This window comes from Entelurus aequoreus, linkage group LG09 (genome assembly GCF_033978785.1).
Source record: "Entelurus aequoreus isolate RoL-2023_Sb linkage group LG09, RoL_Eaeq_v1.1, whole genome shotgun sequence".
In the NCBI taxonomy this organism is placed as follows: Eukaryota; Metazoa; Chordata; class Actinopteri; order Syngnathiformes; family Syngnathidae; genus Entelurus; species Entelurus aequoreus.
The window spans coordinates 32569383-32587990 of NC_084739.1; the positions used below are offsets into that span (position 1 = coordinate 32569383).

At 41.0% G+C, this 18608-nt stretch overlaps 1 protein-coding gene across 5 annotated transcripts in view; it reads left to right on the forward strand.

Annotated features, from left to right (window-relative positions):
- The first annotated feature begins 2763 nt into the window (after positions 1 to 2763).
- LOC133657355 (serum response factor-like) overlaps positions 2764 to 18608 on the forward strand; it is a 75518-nt gene continuing 59673 nt past the window's right edge. For 4 of the 5 annotated variants that reach the window (XM_062058591.1, XM_062058589.1, XM_062058592.1 and 1 more), the window contains exons 1-2: positions 2764 to 3594; positions 15185 to 15451. In XM_062058591.1, coding sequence (XP_061914575.1) covers positions 2968 to 3594; positions 15185 to 15451 — 894 coding nt within the window. In that variant the 5' untranslated portion in view covers positions 2764 to 2967. The remainder of the gene's footprint in view (positions 3595 to 15184; positions 15452 to 18608) is intronic. The other variant, XM_062058590.1, reaches the window with a different exon arrangement.

The following is an 18608-nucleotide window of genomic DNA, read 5'->3' on the forward strand; positions in this document are numbered from 1 at the left end:
AATGATGTCTGTTGTTGATGCAGTACCACCTGAGGGATCCAAGGTCACGGGCATTCAATGTTACGTATAGTGATTTCTCCAGATTCTCTGAACCTTTTGATGATATTACGGACAGTCGATGGTGAAATCCCTAAATTCCTTGCAATAGCTCGTTGAGAAATGTTGTTCTTAAACTGTTTGACAATTTGCTCATGCATTTGTTGACAAAGTGGTGACCCTCGCCCCATCCTTGTTTGTGAATGACTGAGCATTTCAAGGAATCTACTTTTATACCCAATCATGGCACCCACCTGTTCCCAATGAGCTTGTTCACCTGTTGGATGTTCCAAGTAAGTGTTTGATGAGCATTCCTCAACTTTCTAAGTATTTATTGCCACTTGTGCCAGCTTTTTTGAAACATGTTGCAGGTATCAAATTCCAAATGAACTAATATTTGCTAAGAATAACAAGTTTTCCTGTTTGAACGTTAAGTATCTTGTCTTTGCAGTCCATTCATTTGAATATAAGTTGAAAAGGATTTGCAAATCATTGTATTCTGTTTTTATTTACGATTTACACAAAGTGCCAACTTCACTGGTTTTGGGTACATTTTAAATATTTGTTCATGTTTTTTTCTTTGTTTTATGTCCTTTTTGTCAAAGAAAACTTGTTTTCTATATGGCAAACACACGAAATATGAAATAGTTTTGTAAAAAAATATTTCATAGTGGAGTTTTTCAAAGAGAGCCTTGAATCGGTCAATAATTCATAACAACATTGATTTTGATGTACTATTATTTTTTTGAGCAGATTTGTTTATTTTGAGTCAACATTGCAACTTTTCCTTGTCACATTTCATCTGTTTGCTCTTTTATTCCCCGTTTTTATGTTTTTTTTAGTACTTTTAGAATGTGCCGCAGGCCATTAAAATATTAGCAGCGGCCGTAAATGGTCCCTGGCCACACTTTGGACATCACTCGTATAAACACTGGAAAAAAATAATGTAAATTCACAGCAAATTACTGGCTAATAATTGCATTCCTTTCACAATAACATTTACAGTGTTTTACTGTGAAATAACCGTACATTTCTGGGAAATATAAGGGTATCATTTTTATTTTACATGCAGTCTTCTGTTGTAATGTTACAGTACATTTCGATTACAGTATTTTGCTCTGAAAAAATACTGTTAAATGTTGTGAAATCCTGTTTTTTTTTTTTTTTTACTGTGTAGTAACAAAGGAGCGCCTTCAAGTTTCCCTCTTCAGATTCTTGCTGCATGTGAGCGCTTGACACATTTTGCTGGCGGCAACTTGAGCGCACAATAGAAAAGTGAAGGTAACCTCAGCTTCATGACGTATTTCAGGCAAGTCTCTGCATGCCAACCCTCAGATACTTACGTAAACGAACAACTGACATCAAATATTACCTGAATTTTCCGTGATTAAGTTTTATTCGTAACTGGACTAACCAGTACTATTTGTGTGTCACCTGACAGGACTAAATTACCTTAACTGCCCATACCAGGTGTCATTTTCCTGACAGACCGCTAGAGGGCGGTGTGTAAATTGACACTGCCCGCATGACTTATGCTGTATGAATGGCACACAGGTTCATTATGTACATTCTGCCATCTGGTGGAAAAGCATTTATTTGTTATTCCTATCACATTGCATCACAAACATACATCATTTGTAACATACATTATTATTGTTTTGCACCATTTAAGTGAAATTGGATAATTTTCCCACTATTTTTTAAAGATATAATGAAGCAAAATCCAAACCAAAATGCTGTCTGTTTGGTTAAATAACTTATTTCCCAAAAACTTATAAAACATACTTTTCAAGAGCATGTTCTTGCTTGCGTTTTCTAAATATGTATTTTCTACATTGTTTTTAGACAGTCATCTCAACAATGGTGACCGTGATCTAATCTGAACTTTTTTCCACAGAGGGCAGCATAGGGAAAAACAAAATGATCACTTTGGTGCATTTTGTACACCAAAGATGCGGAAACCAATCCAATATTTTTATTTATTTATTGAGTAAATCTACATTTTGTTGCCATTTGCTGCGTAAGGAGTTGTAAACAAAGTATTTGTTATGTATGATTGTATATTGTTGTATCAGTTTTCAGACGCCAGGTAGAAAGCTGCATTTAATGTATAATTGAATATAGTAAATTAGCATATGTCCCTGGGGCCACACTTTGCACACCCCTAGCATAAACACCATAAGAACATGTCGCCATTAGCCTTGCGACATATCTAAATGTGTCTATACTAACCATTACAAATAATCCTAAAATTATTTCATCTGAGATAACTAACAAACCAATAAACACAACTCCAAATGTTTTGTTATTTTGGTTCCTCTGCCACAGTGACGTTGAAGGTAGCGCAACCATGTTGGTATTTATGCAAATAGGACCTCTCTCGGCCAATGGCTGCACAGTTCTGATCATCCTCAGCCAATCAGGAGTCACCTCCGTGACTCACCAAATAAGGAGCGACAACACCAAATAAGGAAACGCAGTATCTCTTTATAAGGAGGAAGGTAGTTCCCTTGTTATCGTATTACTCCGCCGTCGTAAACGCTGGCGTAAAATGTGTATTTTTGAATTTGTTTTAAAGCATTAACGGATGCATTTGGGTATATTTATGCACTTGAATGTATTTTATTTGTGACTTGCAAGTTCATGTTGTTTTGGGTTTAGTTCACAACTGGACTATATTACACGGCGGAGTAACACGGTGGCCGCTTTCCGCGTTGTCCTTTTAGAGAAAGCGCTGAGAGTTTGGTCGATAGAGGAGGACGAAGACAAGTGTGGAGGCCGCCGAGGGTTCATTGAGCAGCATCACTTTGACAACTTTCTTCCCGGACTCTTCCCAGGTTGTCTGACCCGCTGGTACATGCGTCATTTATACGGGACAGCGAGCTCCAGCTTTGCGGGCTGTTGTCAACACGGTCGCCCCCAGTAAGTAGAATGTTACCGAGCCAGGTGGGGTCGGCACAACCGGGAAACGCGTCAGGTAGAGCTGCCGGAGGGCTCGGTTCAAGCCTCGTCGCAGGCGGGATTCGCCCCGTCTCGATCCGAACAGGGCAAGCTTCTCTGGGGCTCAGCGAGAGCGTCGCGCGGCACGGAAGCAGAGAAACCATCGGGATGCTGGGGGCGAACGGTCCAGGGGGTCTGCGAGCCGTGAGGTCTGGCAACGGCACCGGAGTGAGCCCGCTGCAGTCCGCCATCCAGGGCGGCATGGTGGGGCTCAACGCGGGGATGGTGCTGCCTCACGGGGCCAGGTTCGACCCGGACAGGGAGACGGTGCCTCTGTGCAGCGGCTCGGACAATGACTCCGACTCGGGGGATGACGACGACCCGCTTGGGGACCACCGGAGAGGGGTGAAGCGGGAGAGGGCGGAAATGGAGGCGGCCGTGACGGGGCAGGAGGTCGGGGTCGCTCCCGGAGCTTACGGCCTGGTTCCCGGAGGGGTGGCGGGGGCCAAGCCCGGGAAGAAGACACGTGGTCGCGTCAAGATAAAGATGGAATTTATTGACAACAAGTTGAGACGTTACACCACTTTTAGCAAGAGGAAGACTGGCATCATGAAGAAGGTGAGTGTTGCAGCCATGTTCCCTCACCTGCACATGAAATCTCAGCCTGCTGGTTGCAATGTAGCCCAGTGTAAAACTGCACTGTTGAGTTGAGTTTGTGTTTATTTCGAACATGCATGCATACAACATTCCAGTTTCTCTATTCGACATGTTCGAAAAGGAGTAGAAAGAAGCAGAGCATATTTAATCCTGAAAGTCAACACATCTCCATTGATCCAACGCTGAGCTGTGATACAGCAAATGGGGCTGAAACATACAATAACTGTCAACTATATGTCAACTCATTGTCCAGCCCAGCTCTTATGCCATTGATAAAGTAAGGTTTACAAGCACACACGTTTGCATCCGTTACATCACAGGTGTCAAACTCAAGGCCCAGGGCAGGCCACATTATTTTGCGTTGCCAGCGAAAGCGCGACAATGTTCACCGAAAAGGCATTACATTTTTATTTTAACAAAGTTGATGTTATAAATATTTGAATTTGTAAGCTTTTTACATTTTTTTTTTTATCAATTAACCTTTTCCAAATATATTAGGATGAGCCGAGGATGTCGTTGTGGCTTGTGCAGCCCTTTGAGACACTTGTGATTTAGTGCTATATAAATAAACTTTGATTGATTGATAATCTTAAATATCTGCTGTTCTAAAGCAAGTTTTTCATCAGTTTATTGGTAAACAAATAAACATCAGCCTCCCTGGGAAAGTTTACGCCAAGGTACTGGAAAGGAGGGTCCGGCCGATAGTCGAACCTCAGATTCAAGAGGAGCAATGTGGATTCTGTCCTGGTCGTGGAACAACTGACCAGCTCTTTACTCTTGCAGGAATCCTGGAGAAGGCCTGGGAAAATGCCTATCCAGTCTAGATGTGCTTTGTGGATTTGGAGAAGGCGTATGACCGGGTCCCCCGGGAGATCTTGTGGGAGGTGCTGAGGGAGTACGGAGTGAGGGGAACCCTGCTGAGGGCCATCCAATCTCTGTACAACCAAAGCGAGAGTTGTGTCGGGGTGCTTGGATGTAAATCGGATCTGTTTCCAGTGGGGGTTGGTCTCCGCCAGGGCTGCGCTCTGTCACCTATCCTGTTTGTGATTTTCATGGACTATTTCTAGGCAGAGTCGTGACCACGGCGGAGAGGGTATACGTCTCGGGGGGCTAAAGGTTGCGTCACTGCTGTTTGCAGATGATGTGGTCCTGATGGCACCTTCAGTTTGTGAATTTCAGCTCTCACTGGATCGGTTCGCAGCTGAGTGTTCAGCGGCTGGAATGAGGATCAGCATCTCCAAATCTGAGGCCATGGTTCTCAGCAGGAAACCGATGGTTTGTACAGTCCCAGGTGGAGGAGTTTAAGTATCTCGGGGTCTTGTTCACGAGTGAGGGAAAGATGGAGAAGGAAATCAGCCGGAGAATCGGAGTAGCTGGGGCATTATTGCAGAGTAGAGCCGCTGCTCCTTTGCTTGGAAAGGAACCAGCTTAGGTGGTTCGGGCATCTAGTGCGGATGCCTCACGAGCGTCTCCCTAGGGAGGTCCTCGTTGCACGTCCCACTGGGAGGTGACCCCGCGGCAGGCCAAGGACCAGATGGGGGGATTACATCTCCTCTCGCTTCGGGATTCCGCAGGAGGAAGTTGCTAATGTTGCTCTGGAGAGGGAAGTCTGGGGGTCTCTGCTGGAGCTGTTGTCCCCGTGACCCGATTCCGGATAAGTGGTTGAAGATGGATGGATGTTGGTAGACAATGCCAATAATCAAATGAAACCTGACTGAGGCAAATGTGAATGCTAACCACACCATCAATTGATTAACATGGACCCCGACTTAAACAAGTTGAAAAACTTATTCGGGTGTTACCATTTAGTGGTCAATTGTACAGAATATGTACTGTACTGTGCAATCTACTAATAAAAGTCTCAATCAATCAATCAAAAATCCAATGCACCACAACACCAAAATGTCCTACAGAAAGGAAAGTCCTACACATGCATGTGACCCGGAAAACATCAATGTGCACGACACATACGCCGTCCAATTGAGTTGCGACTTTATGCATACGCCTTAACTGAGGGCATGATTTGACACAAATGCAAGTGTGAACACAAACCAGTGACCACCAAGTACAAGTGAGAATGTGCACTAATATTTTTGTCTTATTTATCTTCTGGAAAGGGTAGTGTAGTGCAGTTGTGCACCACTGCCAACTAAATAAAACATCACAAAACTAATTTAGTGTCTTTAAAGGCCTACTGAAATGAAATCTTCTTATTTAAACGGAGATAGCAGGTCCATTCTATGTATCATACTTGATCATTTCGCGGTATTACCGTATTTTTGCTGAAAGGATTTAGTAGAGAACATTGACGATAAAGTTTGCAACTTTTGGTCGCTGATAAAAAAGCCTTGCCTGTACCGGAAGTAGCGTGACGTCACAGGTTGTGGAGCGCCTCACATCTGCACTTTGTTTACAATCATGGCCAGCAGCAGGGAGAGCGATTCAGACCGAGAAAGCGACGATTACCCCATTAATTTGAGCGAGGATGAAAGATTTGTGGATGAGGAAAGTGAGAGTGAAGGATTAGAGGGCAGTGGAAGCGATTTAGATAGGGAAGATGCTGTGAGAGGCAGGTGGGACCATATATTCAGCTGGGAATGACTAAAACAGTAAATAAACAAGACATATATATATACCGGTACTCTATTAGCCACAACACAACCAGGCTTATATTTAATATGCCACAAATTAATCCGCATAACAAACACCTCTCCCCTCCCGTCCATATAACCCACCAATACAACTCAAGCACCCGCACAACACACTCAATCCCACAGCCCAAAGTACCATTCACCTCCGTAAAGTTCATAAAGCACATATATTTCCCCAAAGTTACGTACGTGTCATGCACATAGCGGCACGCACGTACGAGCAAGCGATCATATGTTTGGAAGCCAAAGCTGTACTCACGGTAGCGCGTCGGCTATCCAACTCAAAGTCCTCCTGGTTGTGTTGCTGTAGCCAGCCGCTAATACACCGATCCCACCTACAGCTTTCTTCTTTGCTGTCTTCATTGTTCATTAAACAAATGGCAAAAGATTCACCAACACAGATGTCCAGAATACTGTGGAATTTTGCGATGAAAACAGACGACTTAATAGCTGGCCACAATGGTGTCCCAATATGTCCGCACAATCCGTGACGTCACACGCAAACGTCATCATACCGAGACGTTTTCAGCAGAATATTTCGCGGTAAATTTAAAATTGTACTTTACTAATCTAACCCGGCCGTATTGGCATGTGTTGCAATGTTAAGATTTCATCATTGATATATAAACTATCAGACTGCGTGGTCGGTGGTAGTGGGTTTCAGTAGGCCTTTAAGGGCAGGGTTTCTGTGTGTTGGATCTCATTAGGTACTGCAGATGTATCTATAATGTTATAGGTATTTTGATTCGTTTATGCATGCGTCCATTAGCGGAAGTGTGACACAACAATGTAGAAACAAGCAATAACAATGAAAAAGCAGCCAGTATTATCAATACTTTTGATATCAAGCAAGGGAGCGTATGACACGTGGTGGGTTTCAAATAGAACTGTCATTTGCTCATGTCTATTTATGACCATGGCCGCCACCCCCAACTATCGCATACATCTTCTGGCACACATGTTTCACAGATCTGCATATACCTTCAAACCATGGATCGTGTCAGATGTATATTGTTGGTGTGTTTGCAGGGTTGAGTGTTAGAAACAATCGGTGAGCGTGTTGCCTGTATAAACTGCCGTCGTCTGCCCAGGCTGTTCCCTGTGCCACTGAAGCAGCAGGATGCTGGCAGGCGCATGTGGCAGCGTGCAACAGCAGGCCTTTAGGTGCCAACAGCTGACTCAACCTCAGGGACACACACCAGAGAACAGACCGCATGTCATGAGCGACAGGCCGTTATGGACAGTGTGATGTCATTATGTATGCAGCGATAGTGGTTTAGCAAGGCTTTGATACTTTGTGTATATTGAGTACGTATCTTTTGTCAGACATATAACATTGAGTCATGTGCGTAGGTGTCACTCAGGGACTTCTGACGTTGATTGCTGTCAGCTGTTGATTTAAATCATTTTTCAACTCACAATGTTGTCTGCAGCATTTTTCCTGTTTTATCGCCCCCTCTTCTTTTTCTGTGTATCTCAAATCGTTGTCGTGGAAACTGAGGTTTCTTTATGTAGGCTCTCGGAAACCTGAACACCATTTAACACACTGTGAGGATGGAGAAAGTGTTGCATGGAAAACACTTGCACAATTCAGTGTTTGCAGGTTCAAAAAGTCTGGTTTTGAAGTTTTGATCTCTCTTAGAAGGGTTTGTATAGGTGCACAGGAATTCTTACATGTCATAAAGTCTCCCGTTATTGCGCCCCCTACCCATTTTGTGGAAATATTTACTTATTAATATTAGTTGTTTGCAGAGCAACATCTGATTATATAATGTAACAACATGAAAATGTCATCACGACTATCGTGACCAAAATGATCACGCTTAAAAGCCTACTGAAATGATTTTTTAAAATTTAAACGGGGATAGCAGATCCATTCTATGTGTCATACTTGATCATTTCGCGATATTACCATATTTTTGCTGAAAGGATTTAGTAGAGAACATCGACGATAAAGGTCGCAACTTTTGGTCGCTGATAAAAAAAGCCTTGCCTGTACCGGAAGTAGCATGACGTCACAGGTTGAAAGGCTCCTCACATTTCCCCATTGTTTACACCAGCAGCAAGAACGATTCGGACAGAGAAAGCGATGATTACCCCATTAATTTGAGCCAGGATGAAAGATTCGTGGATGAAGAATGTGAGAGTGAAGGACTAGAGTGCAGTGCAGGACGCATCTTTTTTTCGCTCTGACTGTAACTTAGGTACAAGCTGGCTCATGGATTCCACACTCTCTCCTTTTTCTATTGTGGGTCACGGATTTGTATTTTAAACCACCTTGGATACTATATCCTCTTGAAAATGAGAGTCGAGAACGCAAAATGGACATTCACAGTGACTTTTATCCCCACGACAATACATCGGCGAAGCACTTTAGCTACGGAGCTAACGTGATAGCATCGGGCTTAACTGCATATAGAAACAAAAGAAATAAACCCCTGACTGGAAGGATAGACAGAAAATCAACAATACTATTAAACCATGTACATGTAACTACACGGTTAATGCTTTCCAGCCTGGCGAAGCTTAACAATGCTGTTGCTTTTTGATTGATTGATTGATTGAGACTTTTATTAGTAGGTTGCACAGTGAAGTACATATTCCGTACAATTGACCACTAAATGGTAACACCCGAATAAGTTTTTCAACTTGTTTAAGTCGGGGTCCACTTAAATTGATTCATGATACAGATATATACTATCATATATACTATCATCATAATACAGTCATCACACAAGATAATCACATTGAATTATTTACATTATTTACAATCAGGGGTGTGGAGGGAGGGGGTGGGGGGTGGGGGGGGATATGGACATCAAGTAGTGGACATAGAGAGAGAGAGAGAGAGAGAGAGAGAGAGAGAGAGAGAGAGATCAGAAGGCATAAGAAAAAGAATCTGCATTTGATTGTTTACATTTGATTATTAGCAATCCGGAGAGGGTGTTAGTTTAGGGTTGTAGCTGCCTGGAGGTGAACTTTTATTGCGGTTTTGAAGGAGGATAGTGATGCCCTTTCTTTTATACCTGTTGGGAGCGCATTCCACATTGATGTGGCATAGAAAGAGAATTAGTTAAGACCTTTGTTAGTTCGGAATCTGGGTTTAACGTGGTTAGTGGAGCACCCCCTGGTGTTGTGGTTATGGCGGTCATTTACGTTAAGGAAGTACTTTGACATGTACTTCGGTATCAGGGAGGTGTAGCGGATTTTATAGACTAGGCTCAGTGCAAGTTGTTTAACTCTGTCCTCCACCTTGAGCCAGCCCACTTTGGAGAAGTGGGTAGGAGTGAGGTGGGATCTGGGGTGGAGGTCTAGAAGTAACCTGACTAGCTTGTTCTGAGATGTTTGGAGTTTAGATTTGAGGGTTTTGGAGGTGCTAGGGTACCAGGAGGTGCATGCGTAATCGAAAAAGAGTTGAACGAGAGTTCCCGCCAGAATCCTCAAGGTGCTTTTGTTGACCAGAGAGGAAATTCTGTAGAGAAATCTCGTTCGTTGGTTAACCTTTTTGATTACCTTGGTTGCCATTTTATCACAGGAAAGGTTAGCCTCTAGAATGGAACCTAGGTAGGTGACCTCATCTTTCCTGGTGATGACACTGTCACCTACTTTTATGGTGAAGTGATTGACTCTCTTAAGTTTGATGCTAACGACGCCATTGAAGCTAACTTAGCAACCGGACCTCACAGAGCTATGCTAAAAACATTAGCTATCCACCTACGCCAGCCAGCCCTCATCTGCTCATCAACACCCGTGCTCACCTGCGTTCTAGCGATCGACGGAGCGACGAAGGACTTCACCCGATCATAGATGCGGTCGGCGGCTAGCGTCGAATAGCGCGCCTGCTATCCAAGTCACAGTCCTCCTGGTTGTGTTGCTGCAGCCAACCGCTAATACACCGATCCCACCTAAAGCTTTCTTCTTTGCAGTCTTCATTGTTCATTAAACAAATTGCAAAAGATTCACCAACACAGATGTCCAGAATACTGTGGAATTTTGCGATGAAAACCGAGCTTTTTGTGTTGGATACAATGTGTCCGAATACTTCCGTTTCAACGATTAACGTCACGCGCATACGTCATCATACATAGACGTTTTCAACCGGAAGTTTAGCTGGAAATTTAAAATTGCACTTTATGAGTTAACCCGGCCGTATTGGCATGTGTTGCAATGTTAAGATTTCATCTTTGATATATAAACTATCAGACTGCGTGGTCGATAGTAGTGGGTTTCAGTAGGCCTTTAAAGTATCATTATTATTGCAGTATTGTTGAATATGTTAAAAAAGTACTTATGCACACACTGGAATCTTTTTTTTTAAACTTAAATAATTTTAAGTTATTAAATAATAATTCTAGAAAACCCATTATTTTGCATGTTTTGTGTTTCTAAAGCTTAACTGCTAGTGTTGTTGTCTCACTATTTTATCTGTTTTAATGGCCATACTTTCATTGTTTTAAATATGATTTGCACTGTAGCACTTGAAGGTTTATTAAAATGAAAAATGCATAGCAAATTCAATCTATTATTATTATTTATTATTACTGACAGGCTTTTGGCGTCCTACTCTATTCAGCGGTCCTTGAATGCACCTCGAAACCGGTCTCGTTTCGTCTAAGAATAGAACGATTACTCTGTTGTAAGAGAGCACAGCCTGTAGGTTCAAGGTGAACAATTGAATATCTTAGTTGCTCAGACAGTAATGTGTTTATATAAGTTTAGATTGATGGATGTTGTTTCTTAATGGGAAAATACATTAATAATAAAGTGGCGACTTGTCCAGGGTGTACCCTGCCTTCCGCCTGAATGCAGCTGAGATAGGCTCCAGCACCCCCCGCGACCCCGATAGGGACAAGCGGTAGAAAATGGATGGATGAATGTCTCTTGTTTTCATGTTAGCATTCAAGCTGACGAGCTGGCGGCAGTCAGTCTTCAAGTTTAGCATGGTGCAGTTAACAGTCATGGTTGTTCAATATTTTTTATTTAAAACGGTTATACTAACCGTTGGGAGTGTTCACCGCGGTTACCGTTATTACCGTTTATCGTTAAAACCCTGATGTCAAACTATATTTTTTTAAACTTAACTATAAGGTGAGTATTAGAGATGTCCGATAATATCGGCCTGCTGATATTATCGGCCCATATATGCGTTAAAATGTAATATCGGAAATTATCGGTATCGTTTTTTTTATTATCGGTATCGTTTTTTGTTTTTTTTTGTTTTTTTTTAATTAAATCAACATAAAAAACACAAGATACACTTACAATTAGTGCACCAACCCAAAAAACCTCCCTCCCCCATTTACACTCATTCACACAAAAGGGTTGTTTCTTTCTGTTATTAATATTCTGGTTCCTACATTATATATCAATATATATCAATACAGTCTGCAAGGGATACAGTCCGTAAGCACACATGATTGTGCGTGCTGCTGGTCCACTAATAGTACTAACCTTTAACAGTTAATTTGACTAATTTTCATTCATTACTAGTTTCTATGTAACTGTTTTTATATTGTTGTACTTTCTTTTTTATTCAAGAAAATGTTTTTAATTTATTTATCTTATTTTACTAATTTTTTTAAAAAGTACCTTATCTTCACCATACCTGGTTGTCCAAATTAGGCATAATAATGTGTTAATTCCACGACTGCATATATCGGTTGATATCGGTATCGGTTGATATCGGTAATTAAAGAGTTGGACAATATCGGAATATCGGATATCGGCAAAAAGCCATTATCGGACATCCCTAGTGAGTTTAATTACAATAGACCTTCTACTATAATTGTGACCCATGCAAACAATTAGAATCATTAAGTAGAGCAAAAATATGTTGACATTTATTGATACATCAACATTGCAATTATTTCATTGATAGACAACATGCAACCCAAACATTCAGAATATCATTTCATAAAATAAAAAAACAATCTATCCAACACATCATAAAAAGGAGGGCAATAGAACTAAGTAAATAACATTCTGCATTGTTTGCAACAACACCGAAACGTTGGAGTCACATTTCTCGTTGGTTGAAAAAAAATAAATTAAAAAAATACAATTATTTTTTTCCCTGACCGTAATAAAATAGTGCCACAAGTGCCTACCCTTTAGAAATGTAACATTCAACTGTAGAACATAAATAAATAGAGGTCCAAATAATAAAGTGCATTTTTTCCCACTAAGAAGTCATAAAATGTGTTCAACAGTTAGTTACCTGTGCCTCCAGATGAACCATGAAGTTAAACGTATACAAACTACTCATTTTGTCATCAAGTTTTTTTGCCCTGAGGTATTTTCTTTCAAACTGTTGCCTCTTATCAAACACATCAGTCCTGTGGCTTTAGGCTTGCTGCAGTGTCCACTATTAATGCTAGGTCTTGGCTTAGTAACACAGGCAGCTTCGTACCACTTCTATAAATCGTCACGTCACGTTAGTGAATTTTAAGGTGACTTATCAGATTTTAGTTTAATTTCTGCAGAACACATTTTTACAAACTGCGAGTGAAATGTCTACTGACATGCTATCGAAAGGCCGCAGCGGTGACTGCTGCGCCATGATGCGTTTCTCTCTACAAAACAGGCCGTGCATGCATGACATCACAAATATGCGACCATTTTCTAAGGGAGAGGAAGGGTTGGGGAGCCAGGCAGCAGCAAAGCCAAAATAGAGAAACCAACTACAAACAAAGATGATAAGCCTTTATTAGTATCGGCTGATTTTATCGGATAATTGCCATTATCGGTCATAATTATCGGCGCCGATAATATCATGAATCCCTAGTAAAGAAAAAACTTGTTGCAGATAATCTCTATCCTAATTCTAAGCAAGAAAGTCACAAATGTCTACCTGGTACATGTTAAACACAGGAAGTGAACTCACTATCAGTAATCCGTGAGACATGGAGAAGGGTTGGGATTGAATAAACTCTGCATCTTCCTTCTCCTTTTCAGACATGTTGGGTTGTGCAAGTGTAAACGTATAACTTTGTTAAGCATGTTCCAAGTTAACTCAATAATTAGCATTACCTTTACACATGTCTAGCCTTGTCAAGTAACAGTTGCATGTTTTAACATATAGAACAATTAAAAGTTGAATATTATTAATGCAATTTTGCATAACATTTTGCAAGACCACAGTATAACTTGTCAGAGCACGTTTATTTCAAAATGGAGCAGTCTCAACAAGGTGTGTTAAGAGAAGTACGTTCAAAGGCAAATTAAGACAAAACAGTTGGCAGGGAATGATTAAAAAAGCTGCCGGGCATAGCCACTTTATTAATGTAGAGTTTTAGTTGTGTTTACATTGCAGTAGTTAACTTTTTTTACACTTACTCACAAGTGAGTGTGTTAAGAAATTAAGGATGATAACAGTTTGACCCCTGGAACTGGGAAATTGGAGCGCCACAGGTGTCCCCCAACAGATAGTGTTGGACCTGAGATGTTCTATGTATGTAATTAATCTCATTAATATCTCCTCAGTTGGTCCAGTGACCGCTTAATGAGGCAGATTGTCATGACGTGGCAGCTCTGCTGCTGCCTGTCTGCTTTTTGTTGCAGTGCTTGGTTTTCAGGCCACGTGGCATAGCCCCCTTCGCGCATACCTGATACCCATTTCCTCGAGACTACTTAAGCTCACCAGTCCATTCACTCGGTGCCAGTAGATTTCTGATGGCTCACTTGCCCCATTGTGTTCATCTCCTCTGCTGTGGCTCCGCTCGCGCTCCTCGTTCCTGTGGCTCTGCTCCTGCGCTGCCGTGTAGTGTTTACTTATTCCTCTCTACACCTTTTTGTGTGCGATTTCCATTTTTCTCCACACGTTTTGTGTGCATCCTTTAGTTTTTAATATTTTTATTATATCAATTATATTAACTTAATAAGATGTAGATGGTATGCTCCTAACTGGGCACTTCTGCACACATTCAGAAGTAGAGCAAACATGGATTTTTACTATGCTTGATGATAAATTAATTAACATTGTATGACTAGAAACTCTTCCTGTAGTTATGAATATTTAGAATGGAACATATTGAATAAAGGCATTGTGCTATCTCTCGCTGCCACCAAAGCATCCTTAAAACGACAAATTAGTCATTTTCTGTCCTGCTGCTGTTTGACAGCACTCTGTCAACGCTGCATAGCTAATTAAAGCTGCTATCTTTAACCAAGGCTTGTTCTGGACTGCAGGAGAGATTACAGTACTTGTACTCCATTGGATCTTTGCATGAGCCCACACGGTGATCATTGAGCCAGCAGCATCGGTGTCATCATTATTACTATGTAAAAAGCGCCTGCTTGATTGCATGGTGGTGTAACTGCACAATAAAAGCATTTAGGTCCTGTCGGCTAACTGCTGCTCAGGCGCATGCACAATAATGATGATGATGATGAAGGCTCAGTGGCTTGGCAGCGTCACACACATCCTCCACATAAGTGATGACTCATTTAGATATAAAGGCGGCTTCACAAGTTCATTCTGAGTACAGCCTCGCCATGTTTCATCTAGTGTTCGTGTTGTGCTGCATGTTGGGGAGGGTTGAGTGTCTGCATGCTGTATTATTATTGCAACCATGCAGACTGTGCTGGTGGCCTCGTGGTTTCCAGCCAATCATGTCCTCCCCCCTGGCTGGCCCACTGCCACTCCCCCTTCCTGTGCAGGCTGCTGCCCTCCTGCAATCAGTCGCTCAACGGTATCACACACTATTCTGGAAGCCTTATCTTGTGTTATTTTAGCTCCATTTGCACCATACGTCATACTTGACTACACTTCTATTTTTAGGTTTTTTGACTTGGTTGTTGGTTTACAGATGTTCACTTTTTGGGTCCTTCTCATTTGTAAATAATCTAATATGGGAGGTTTCTGAATGAAGTGTTTATATGTACCTTCCTGTCCTCACCAGGCCTACGAGCTCTCCACTCTGACGGGAACCCAAGTCCTGCTGCTAGTGGCCAGCGAAACGGGTCACGTGTACACTTTTGCCACTCGTAAACTGCAACCCATGATCACCAGTGAAACGGGCAAAGCTCTGATCCAGACATGCCTCAACTCGCCTGACTCGCCGCCACGCTCCGACCCCTCCACTGATCAGCGCATGAGTGCCACAGGTTTTGAGGAGACGGACCTCACCTACCAGGTGTCTGAGTCGGAGAGCATGGGCGACACTAAGGTGAGTCATTAAAGCTCTGTTTCCACCACGCAGTAGAGTTTGCTTCACTTTGATATGGAATTGTTACGGGTGTTGGGTACCAAACTAACTTATCCATACCTAAAAGGTGGTGCTAGACACACTGCATCTAAGGTATTTTCCACATGAGAATAATACAAATACAATTTTTTTCCAGGGTCATCAAACCTTTTATTGGCTTTAAAAAACTAATAACTTAAAGGGGAACTGCACTTTTTTGGAATTTTGCTTATCATTCACAATCATTATGAGAGACAACAACACACGTCTTTTTATTTTTTAGGATTCTCAAGACAAAAAAAATGCTTGAAAGATGCGGCTAATGGGAGTCGCTATTGTAGCCTTCAAAGCCCTCTAAAACAACTTAAAAATCCTCCATGAATGTTTTACATATACACTGTGTGTGCGTGTGTGTGTGTGTGTATACATACATACATATGTATATATATAACTTAGTATAAAACACATTCATAACAATATTTACCGTATTTTGGTCATTTTAAACGTTACCGAAACTTATTTCCTCAATGCATTTGTTTCAGTACCCGTAGCAACACATTTCCGACTTCCGGCAACAAACGCGTGTGTTTTAATCATGGCAGACTTTGTAACAGACAGCGAAGAAGGCAAGTTTTGGACTAATAAGGATTCACAGCCTTATCGTTTTGAACCTGAATACTCGGGGGATGAAATTCTGGTTATAGAAGCTTAGCCAGCCCGAAGAGAGAGTGAAATGTTGGAGCAGACGAAAGCCAAGAGAGTCAGGACCGGCGTGAATTGTTGTTGTAAATGTGTAGCTCGGAGCTACGCTATGCCGACAGAAATGGAGTGCATACCCAAGAAGAGCTGGGCCAACTTGACCAACGGACAAATGTCCAACGAGTAAGTCACTGTAATATTGATTGTGACGCATGCAGCACATCATACTTGTTATTACTACAGTACATACACTGTTGAGCTAGCTGTGTACACACAAAACATTAAATGTGGGCTAATACTTTACAGATACTGTAATATGATTGTTCATGTTTTTCAGTCAGTACAGATTGGTGTCTTATCACATTGTGTTGTGCATTACAAATTCAGCTGCTGAAGCAGAAGCTAGGTTACGGCTAATGCCGTAGTATGCTGTCGCGAGGCGATGTGTTGCTACTAGGGCTGCAACGATAAGTCGATTTTGTCGCCAATAAAATTTGTCCCCGACAATTATATTTGTCGACAATGGTCGTGACGTCTTCAAGCGGGTTTTTCAAGCGGGTCACTCGCAAAAGCATCGTCAGTGATAACATGAAAAGTGTGAGGATTGTTCCTCTTATTCTTGTTAAAAACATGAATACCTTGATTATTTTGCAAAGGGGACCTTGTTTTTATGGCAGTACATATGTGATACGCGAACATTTAAAGCGGAGACATGATGTCGGACATTTGGAGGGAGAATGCGCACACAGCCTTGGTAAGACTGCTGTTAGCTTCAACTTTGCTAGCTTGCTAACAAGAGTAAGACAAAATTGTGTAAAAAATAACTAACTATCATTTCAGCCAAAGTCAGCCAGCTAAACGTTGTCTACATCAATTCAAGTATGTTTTAAAGCAACGGCAATTTGCAATGCCGTAAAAAAAAAAAAAGGCACTTTAACAACGCCACACATTGACACGCACACACACAGGCACCAATGAGGTGGTATCATAAGATTATACATACAATCTATTAAATAGCCAACATTTGAAGAATAATTAAATATATAATTCGACACATTGAGTCTATTAAAGTGCTAAAACTGCCAAAAGTTAACCAATAGTCAATAGTGTGCAGCTCACAAAATGCTTTTTGAGCAAGTTAGACTTTGTGTTTTATTTTTATTGTTCCTATTTTTTAATACATAAACAAAGTAATTTTTTTTTAGCTCTTTACCTTTCCTTTCTTTTTAAGTGGACAACATTTTATTCATTTTAATTTTGTAACAGCTGAAAGAACAGCACAGCTGTGTATAAATACATATTTATGAATGAATTAGTCATCTTTGTTGTTGGTAAGCACATGCCTAAAATTAGTTAAGCTGTATTTAGAAGTCGATGGAAAAACGCTTTATTATCCGATTAGTCAACTAATCGTTAAGATAATCCTTGACTAATCGACCATCAAAATAGTCGTTAGTTGCACCCCTTGTGGCTACGCTAGAAAAACAGTACCTCAGTATTCACTCTTACAATAGCAATGTCACTACAGCTTGGTTATTTATTTTACAGGTTAGGGAACATATGAGTAATTGTTTGTGTTTTGGATGCATTTTTAGAGGGATTTAGGGGCACAATGAATTGCTCCCATTAGCTGCATTGCTTGCCACCTATCACAAGCCGATTATTACAAAATAGAATGCAAAAAAACTAAAAACATGTGTTCTTGTTTCTCATAAGGAATGTGAACGATAGTCAAAATTCCCCCAAAACGTGCAGTTCCCCTTTAACCAGGCCATAATTATTATGATTCCAATCTATATTTAATTTTAATAAATGTATTTGTGGTCTGCAGAACCTGTAATAGTGGTTTGTTTTTGCATAATTTTAGCTTTACAGACCTATCTCCCTGCTGATTTGACTGTCTTTTGAAAACAAGTAATTTTGTGGACTGCATTTTTAGATGCAAATTAATGGTGTGTTCAGCAAGTTTTGGAAAGTCGGAATTTCCAAGTTCTTAGTTGAATTTTCAACTTGAACGCCCCCCAAGGTCAGATTTCCCACTCAGAAAGTCGGAGAGTCCTCACCAGTGTGGTCACAGTTACTTCGAAAAAGTAATTTCAAAGCTGATTACTGTATTTTAAAATCAGCTAAGTTAGATTACAAGTTAAATTATTAGTTAAATTTTTTTGCCAGCTCGGCGTGTACAACAAACTTTAATGCTCTTATTTTTAGCGGACAAAAAGTAAAAATAAAGTCTGTATGTACTACATCAAGGGCACGATGGGATTTTTGAACTGTAGCAGAAGTAAGTAATAGAAATAATACAGAAGTTGGGATGTAATGATAAAAGGTAATAATAATAACCGTGGTAAAACTCCAGATGGTTAGTATTACTGTTTTTAAATAAACAATTTTGAAAAAACAAGTTTGATAACTGCACTTTGATAAACTCACGGAGTCA